The sequence below is a fragment of the Piliocolobus tephrosceles genome, chromosome 3 (assembly GCF_002776525.5).
Source record: "Piliocolobus tephrosceles isolate RC106 chromosome 3, ASM277652v3, whole genome shotgun sequence".
Lineage (NCBI taxonomy): Eukaryota > Metazoa > Chordata > Mammalia > Primates > Cercopithecidae > Piliocolobus > Piliocolobus tephrosceles.
This window is the reverse complement of record NC_045436.1, coordinates 26,115,181-26,124,700: the sequence shown is the minus strand read 5'-3', so window position 1 is coordinate 26,124,700 and position 9,520 is coordinate 26,115,181. Positions and strand designations below refer to the sequence as shown.

The following is a 9,520-nucleotide window of genomic DNA, read 5'->3' as shown; positions in this document are numbered from 1 at the left end:
GGGTCCATCTGTGATTTGCCTGACTGGTACTTTCTTGTACTACAAGCATATATTTACACACTCACAGCCAACCGTCGGGAGTCTGCTTAAGGGATGGCTTTTTAGTCCATACAATCTTCTCTAGTAACTTATCTCCAGCTTCAACTTTTTTCCAGGTTTGCTTCTGGGGGACACGACTCTCTCTGCTTCTCATTTAGACACAAGTTCTCCCTTATTTAGGATTTCATCAGGAAGAAATCAAATCTCACATACACAGCACAGACTGAAGTATCTGATTTTTAAATGCTTTATTACATTGACTTTAGTATCATTAGTAGATGAATATAATCTGGTTTGGCCACAAGGGAAAAACAAAACATTTCTGAAGCTTCACAAAACTATGTGTGTAGTGTGTAGTGCGCAAACTAGAACCAGTAATATTTTCATCTCTTCACAGAACACCACAAGCAGTGTGGTGCATCATAAGAGCTTTCACTGCTGCATCATCACCTCCAAACTGTAGAGGGGAGATGAAGGCAAACTTTGGAGGAATTTCCAAGGCAACTGCAGTCAAATATTATTTGTAAAACTGCAGGTATAGGGTGGCATTATACAAAAGCTCAAACAGCCTTCAAAACTTTGACTACTGAAGTCTACAATTAAATTTCAATTTTTTTAACTTACAAGGAAATCATACTCGTTTAAGATATAGTTACCTCTACCTTAATCCTCAACTCAGTCAGATATTTGTAGTCTTATCAGAAATATTTGTATTACATAGTTGTTTTATTTCCTATTCTATTGCTTACAATTTTAAAATCCACATTAATAACTCAGAGTAACATTTATACATAGATTAACAGAAAGGTAAACTTTAATTTCCAAATTAGGAATGAAGAAAGATATTAAATGGCTTTGTTTTAAAAGAAATAGTACAACCGTATAGGTATAAATAATGGTTTTGTAAAAATAAGCATGAATTTAATACAAAGATACCAGTGCTTTTGGACCAAAGCCAGTAGACTTGACTTTTTAGAAATAAGCTTAGTTTACTTCATTAAAGTAAGTGTTACGGCTGCTATAATGTGTCTGGTACTGATTCCAAACATATCCAGCAATTCACTAGTTTTCCCATGTTGACGCACTCCTGACACTGCCAGCTGATGAACAAGGATATCAGGCTCCCTGGAGACAGCTGCACAAACAGCTTCTCCAATGCCACCTTCCCTGTAGTGATCCTCCACTGTGATAACTCGGCCGCCTGTGGCTTTTGCACTGGAGATGATGGTGGCAGCATCCAGGGGTTTAATGGTAAATGGGTCGATGACACGGATGGAAATACCTTGTTGAGAAAGATGGTCAGCAGCTGCTAAGGCTTCATGGAGAGTAACTCCAGCTCCAATTACTGTGACTTTATCATTGACACTGTGGCGGACCACCTTGGCCTGGCCAATCTCAAAATTTTCTTGCGGGGTATAAATAACTGCAGTTTCTGGTTGGCTGGTTCGAATGAAGCACATTCCTTTGGTATTGGCGGCTAGATAAACAGCATGCTCTGTTGAGATGGCATCACTTGGATAGAAAACAGTGCAATTAGGAATACTTCGGAACATGGCTAGATCCGCCAGGGCCATTTGGGAGGGTCCATCTTCTCCAGAGGATACCCCACAGTGGGAACCAATAAGGTTGATATTGGCTTGAGAAATGGCTCCCATTCGGAGCTGATCAAATACTCTAGTAAAAAAGCCAGCAAAAGCACTAGCAAAAGCAATGGTTCGACCACGTGTGGCACAGCCTAGTGCCACACTTACCATGTTTTGCTCAGCAATAACACACTCTATGAAACGCTCAGGGTGTTCCTTCCTGAATATCTCAGAAAAGGTGGAGTTCATTGTGTCACCAATCAGAACAATAACTCTTTCATTTGCACGGCCTAGTTTAGCCAGAGCCAAACCATACGTTTTCTGAGTAGCTATCTTGTCACCAACTTTGTAAGCAGGTGGGGAGGTCATTTTTATATCTGTGATGATGATTTGAGGTGAGTCTTCCACAGGTGGTTTTGGTCTGGGATTCTCATTGGTCTGTATCTGACTCTCAATTAATTTGACAATTGCATCTGCTCTTTCTTTTGGCACTGGCTTTCCATGCCAATTTTCTGCATCCTCAATATTTGGAATACCCCGACCTTTGAAGGTCTTGGCAACTATAGCAGTAGGCTTGTTCTTCACTTGACTTGCTTGCCAAAATACTTGGCACAAGGCCTCCACATCATGGCCATCCACTAAGTAAGTATTCCATCCAAAGGCCTCACAGCAATTCTGGTAGATGTCTGCGCCACGTTCAAGGGGTGCAGGGCCACTTTGTCCCAAGCGGTTCACGTCGAAGACCGCCACGAGATTGTCCAAGTTGTAGTGGGAGGCAAAAGTGAAAGCCTCCCACACAGAGCCTTCTGCGGATTCGCCATCTCCCATAAGACAGAACACCCGGTAGCTGGCCTTGTCAAGGTACTTGCCAGTATAAGCCATTCCACACGCAGCACCTAATCCCTGCCCTAGGGACCCTGTTGCCATGTCAACAAACGGCAGTCGGGGGGTAGGGTGTCCCTCCAAGTCACTGTGAAGTTTCCTCAGGTTCAGCAAGTCAGATTCACTGATGTCACCCACCTCCACCCAAGCAGCATAGAGGATGGGAGCAGCATGTCTCTTGGAGAGGATGAACCGGTCATTGTCCGGGTGTTCTGGGTCTGTCTGTTTATACTTCATTGTGTGGAAGAAGAGGACAGACACGACCTCTGCTGCACTGCAGCACGATGTGAGGTGGCCAGAACCAGAGGCACACATGGCCCTGATGGAATGGATCCGCAGGCGGTTGGCGGTGTCCCGCAGCATCTGCACAGTCTTCATATCAGGCTTGGTGTCGTTGGCCATGATCTCTCTTTTGTCGGTTTGGCAAAGCAAATGGCGCCGCAGCACCTCCACAACCCACTGGAGCAGTGCTGTCACGTGACCGCCCCGCCCTCGCCTCGCCTCTGCCTGGAGGCCTGAGTTCAGCCACCAGCTGGGGCGCACACAGCGCAGCTTCCCGCGAGACCCAGGAAACTGAAACGTCGCGGTCGTCTGCCCCATCTGATGTGCACCTTCCCCCTCTCTGTCCAAGCCCAGCTGAGTGGATTTTTAGTATTTACTTTGTCACTTACATGTTCAACATTAGTAAGCATAATTAAATTTCTTTTTACCTTTCCCTGTGTTATAGAATTCCCTGTGTTATAATACATGTAAGTGAAAATGTATTTTTCTGTGTATTATAGGAAGCTATTTGTGAGGCTGTGCTTTTTTAATGCATTAACACTATATCCGAGACGTCACTCTTTTACATCAGAACATTAACAGAAAGGATCCAAAGTCACTTTCAATCTGACCAGCATGGCAATGCTGTCTCAACAGAGACTTTCTCAGAGAAACTAAATATCTGCATCTCAGACTTATAGAAAGAAATATAATGACTAATTTGACCAAAATGTACAGGAAGAACAAATCTGAAACCACCCAATGGCAGAATAGAATTGCAACTCCAGTGTGCCCTAAAGTACTATTTCTGTGTTGAAATAATTAGAAGGCCAGTAGGCTGATGTAGCTTCAGCTCACTGAGTTCTTACCTAAGAAAAGGAAACCCAAATCAGTGTAAATGATAAAAAGGAAATTTAAGCTTAGTCAATCAGAAACTGCCAGCTAACTTCTAACTAGGGACTTTCTACTGGGATGACCCAAATAAGGCTAGTAACTCCGCTTTAATGAATTAAATATCTTTCCCTTGTTTCCAAATTCACCCTATAAAAGCCTTCTCCTTGTCTCCTTCATCAGGAGCTAGCAGATTCATGAATTACTGAATGGTTAAATAAATACTTTAACATTTTAATGTGCCTCGGTTTATCTTTTAACGACTGTTACTACAAATCATTTTTAAAACAAAGTTACTTACTTTAGAAAACTAAATTTGTGGGCCAGTCACTGTGGCTCACGCCTGTAATCCCAGCACTTTCGGAGGCCAAGGCGGGCGGATCACAAGGTCAGGAAATTGAGACCATCCTGGCACAGACAAGGCAAGTAGCTGGCCTTGTCAAGGTCCTTGCCAGTACAAGCCATTCCACATGCAGCACCCCTAGGGACCCTATTGCCATGTCAACAAATGGCAGTCGGGGGGTAGGGTGTCCCTCCAAGTTGCTGTGAAGTTTCCTCAGGTTCATCAAGTTAGATTCACTGATGTCACCCACCTCCACCCAAACAGCATAGAGGATGGGAGTAGTAACAAATCATGTAGTAACAAATCATAGAGGATGGGGTTTAGTGAAACTCCGTGTCTACTAAAAATACAAAAAAATTAGATGAGCGTGGTGATGGGCGCCTGTAGTCCCAGCTACTTGGGAGGCTGAGGCAGGAGAATGGCATGAACATGGGAGTTGGAGCTTGCAGTGAGCCCAGATTATGCCACTGCACTCCAGGCTGGGTGACATAGCGAGACTCCGTCTAAAAAAAATTAAATGAGTAAAAACCTAAATTTGTGCCATTGAACTCTTCTAGCAGGCCAAGGTTATGGTTTGTCATCAATAAAACAACAATTAAAAAAAACCACAATATTAATATATCGTAACTTCCCATATTGTGATGTTAAACCTCTTGGTTTCTTGAGCAATAATTCTTACCTTAACTTCACATTAAAATCAGGGCACACAGAAAAATAATGCCTGGTTCCGTCCCAGAAAAATAGAATTTGAATTTCTGGACCTGGAGTCTGGGAAGCTATGTTTCTAAAATACACCCATTGATTCTAATGTATAGTTAAGGTTAATAACATAATCTGGATATAGTCTGAGACCAGTGGTTCTCAACATTAGTTGTAGTTTAGAATTATCTGGGGAGTTTTAAAAACATCTCACGTCCATGCTGCACTCCAGACCAATTCTATCAGAATTTCAAGGCAATAGATCTAGGCATCAGTAATTTCAAAATCTTCCCCAGGCAATTTCAATGTTCAGTCAGGGTTGTAAACAACTAACTCAGGGGGTGTTGTTATCTTTATACTTATTATCTCTTGCATTATATCTCAGAAAAATATTTCAAATGTTATTTGCTATTTCAACTAGTTCTATCATTTTAACTGTTAAGGACACATATTAGAATAAATGGTAATAATATGACACTAACAAGATTTTAAGATTTGTTGCAGGAATGTTGGCATTGGACAAGTTCTTAAGAGGTCATCATGTATTCATAACTCCCCACGCGCTTTGCAAATTAAAGCTTGTTTATCTTTTTAGACAAATAAAGGAGGAGAAAATACAAGCAGACTAGGCTAGAACTAGTGGTAAAGAAGATGGGAATTAGAGAAAAAATAATAATCACAGTAACATAATAGCAAACTACTACAGGCTGACAGGAAAGTAGTTACTATAAACATGGGCAGCTCACCATTATTTTGGCCAAAAAGAACTCGAATAAATCCATACAATTAGTAAACACGATAGCATAAAAATGACTTATGAGGCAATGTTCACATGAATAAAAACGTGGGAATGCTTAACATTTCTTTCCAAGTTCCCACAATCTTTCTTTCATTTAAAACATTGCACAGTTATTTCCTAAAGTATTAAATAAAAAAATTTTAACATTAGCAAAGGTCAATTTTATTAAGAGGAGCATGTAGTCTTGGGGATTTAATACCCTAGATATTATGTGTGAATTTCCTTCTATCATTCTGTGAGACTGTGTGAATTTTTTATACTATATAGAAAATAATATTTTATAAATTATGTGTAAAATACTTACAAAGTATTCTGAGATTTTGTAAAAGCAATTCTGGAAAGACATAGATATACATATACTTTTACATATTTATATATAAAACATATCAATATTGTAACATATATTAATTTTATATAAAATTAATTTTATATTGATATATTATATAAATAACATATATAAGCTGTTAAAATTATTTTCTTTAAGCGTTTTAGTATTTTAAATTTAAAATATATTTTAAAATATACAATTGAAAATAACTATACAAATACAGGTAGAGCATCCCAAATTTGAAAATCTGATGTTTGAAATGCTCCAAAATCTGAAACATTTTGAGCACCAACATGTTACTCAGGAGAATTGCTCAAAGAACATTTTGGATTTGGGATTTTTCTGATTTGGAATGTTCAGCTGCTAAGTATAATGCATATATTCCAATTTATTTTTATTGAAATCCAAAACACTTCCGGTCTTAAGCAAATAATTTAAAATAAAGAATACTCAACTTGTTTGAAGTATGCACAGTTTCATAACGCAAAATTACCCAATATGGCTGGGAACACAACTTCATCAAATAAATCAAAGACCTGATACCACCTTCTCCCCTCTTTAGAAGAGGCTTTCATCGACAAAAGCTCAGCCAAAAACTTTTAAACCAGCATGCCAAAAATGTAGTTGTCTTGGAGAAAAGTTCATTATTCATTTTAGAGATAATTTTGGAAGCCAGTCGAAAGTGTTCTGCAAATAGGAAAACATTATTCATTTATTATTAATCTTGGTTTATCCAGACAAAGCAGAGATTGGCAAATTCAAGTGCCTACTGGGATAAGGAGTTACCATGAGTGCTTGGATGTCAGCTACAAGAGGGTTAGAGGGGCCTGTGTCAAACTGAAGAATACAAGACCACCTAAAGGGATTTAAAATTGAAAAACATGTAAACATTTTGTTGAAAAAATAAAATATACCTTCAGGCTGCCACTTTTTACCCCAATTTAAAGTCTGTTTAAATGCAACAATTATTTTTGTTTTATCTTTACTTAAATTTTTCACTTAATTTTCTTCTCATAGTATCTAAAAGTATTCATTATAGTGTGTACTTCACATGAAAACAAAAACTAGCAGGATTACCAGTACAAGTGGCTATGAAGGAAAAACATAAATAGTAGCAATTGATAAGTGTAATTTCTACTGGGTTGCAGCAGAGAAAACAGAGCACACAGTTACTGATTACTGTGTAGGTCTACACCTATTTGTGAAAATATACATTTCGCCATGTGAGGGTGAGTAATATTTAGGAGTTGGGAATGCTGAAATTTTACTTAAATCTTATTTAAACTGTTAAGTTTTGTTAAAATTGAATTATATAAAATACATAAATGCTGAATTCATCTTTTGCTTCCACTGTTTAAATCTGGTTGGCTTTGGAAGCTAAAGTATGGAGCAAATGAGAATAAGATTCTTGTGTAAGGCAATAAGTTTCCTGGAAAGAAAAAGAAAAATGTGCTTTATCTTCCTGGATTATTGCTTTGAAAATTTTAACAGATGCTATTGTGATGCATCTCTAGGATGCTATCCCACTTTTTTCATAGTTACAAGTCCTTATTTTGGGGTGGGGAGAGAAGGGGCAGAAGAGAGAGGTGGCAACAAATTTAAGAAACTTGGCCCACCTCCCAGTCCCAGGAGAAAATCATAATTAATCTAGGACCAGCATCACAATGCCATTCCCTTTGGCTAGTAATGGGGGTCAGCACACGTCCCAGTTCAGGCCAGTAAGATGTAGGCAGAAGTCTGCTTTGGGTGTAATAATTCTTGTTTCTTTCTTTTAGAGATGGGGTCTTGCTATGCTGCTCAGGCTGGTTTTGAACACCTGGCCTCAAGTGATCTTCCTGCCTTGGCCTCCCAGGTGGGAATATTTTCTATTAAAGATTTTCTTCCTGGTAAACAGGAGAGAGTACAAGAAGAACTGTGATCTCTTATTTTTTTTTGAAATGGAATTTTGCTCTTGTTCCTCTGTCGTTTAGTAGACAGTGCTTCACCATGTTGACTAGGCTGGTCTTGACTCCTGACCTCAGGTGATCTGCCCACCTCCGCCTCCCAAAGTGCTGGGATTACAGGCATGAGACACCATGCCCAGCGATTCTTTTCAACCCCTCTACCACCACCACCAGAGGATGTGTTGGAGCAACAGCAGCCAAAAGCCTAAGGATAAGGCCAGGTTCTGTGGCTCACGCCTATAGATCAATTGTTAACCACTTTTCCTGTAAAACTAAAAGAAATTAAAATAAATAGTGCAGGCCAGGCACAGTGGCTCATGCCCAGCGCTTTGGGAGGCTGAGGTGGGCGGATTGCCTGAAGGCAGGAATTTGAAACCAGCCTGGCCAACATAGTGAAACCCTGCCTCTACTAAGAATACAAAAATTAGCTGGGCAACATGGTGCACACAAGTAATCCCAGCTACTTGGGAAGCTGAGGCACGAGAATCGCTTAAACTTGGGAGGTGGAGGTTGCGGAGAGCTGAGGCCATGCCATTGCACTCCAGCCTGGGTGACAGAGCAAGACTTCATGATTAAAAAAAAAAAAAAGAAAAACCTACAGATAAAAGTCAGTATGTTAGTGTGGTAGACTGGAAAAGTAGAATGTATGAGTTCTTCATAACTTTGTGGATCCACAAGCCTTGGGACCATCTTCTTCTAGACTCCTTGTTAAGAAAAAAATTAAATACTCCCACTTTAGGAATGAGTTTCTATTATCTTCAACTGAAAACATTTCTGAGAGATACAAAAATAGATCTAAACAAGCTCCTATAAGTCTAGTAATCCGGGGGGAAAAAAATCAAGAGGGCTCACAGTATAAGAGAAGGGGCTCTAGAAAATGTAGTTTACTCAGTATTTTTATTCTCAGTGCCTGGTCCCACCCACACACCTACAACTTTGGTCTTTTTTGTATAATTACTATTGCTATGTTGTTGTTGTTATTACATTGACTATCTCTTCAAAAACTAGGATTTTTAAACTTGGTACATGGGCTTTATGTATAGAAAACACTCAAATGCTTTATCATATTCATTTGCTAGGTGGTTGGGTATGATGGAAATGTGAAAATGATATAGCTGGATTTATTCTCATATAGACTAGCTACATTTTGTGGAGAAAATGCTTTTCCTTCCAACCAGATAATAACCTTGAGGTCGATTACAACAAAATCTCTTACTTTTGAAAACTAAAATATAATAACAAATGATAGCAATAGTAATTTTTTAAAATCCAAGGTATTAGACTTATATTTCTGATTGTAAATCAGTATGATCAACTTTAAATATATGAGAGGAATTTACTTCATTCTATAAACCATTTTTATTAGATACTACTATTGTGTGCATTAAATAGTGGATTAGTACTTGCGCCATGTCCCACCTAACTCCTTCCCATCCTCAGGTCAAATTCAGCCCTTTGTTGAGATTTTGTTTTGGCTAGAATATTTTAGCAAATGTATTGAGCTACAAGTAACAAACAGTAACATTAATAACATTAATCCATTTAACCAACAAATTAATGAATTTTGGCAAATATTTATTTCTATTTAGCTATCATAACAATCAAAATATAACTTCAATATTTCTATCATCCCCAAACGTTCCCGTATTCTTTTGCATTCAGTTATTCTTCACCCTAGGCCCCACCGATTTGCTTTCTCTCTCTGAGGTCCTGTTCCTTTTTGTTTTTTATTCCTTCCCCTTCTGAACTTCA

At 38.9% G+C, this 9,520-nt stretch overlaps 1 protein-coding gene across 1 annotated transcript; it reads right to left on the bottom strand.

The window, feature by feature from the left end:
• Positions 1 to 270: 270 nt before the first annotated feature.
• TKTL2 (transketolase like 2) lies at positions 271 to 3,063 on the bottom strand. The gene has a single exon (XM_023226571.2). The coding sequence runs from the start codon at positions 2,904 to 2,906 to the stop codon at positions 1,029 to 1,031; it is 1,878 nt and encodes a 625-aa protein (XP_023082339.1). The 5' UTR covers positions 2,907 to 3,063; the 3' UTR covers positions 271 to 1,028.
• Between the last annotated feature and the right edge of the window lie 6,457 nt (positions 3,064 to 9,520).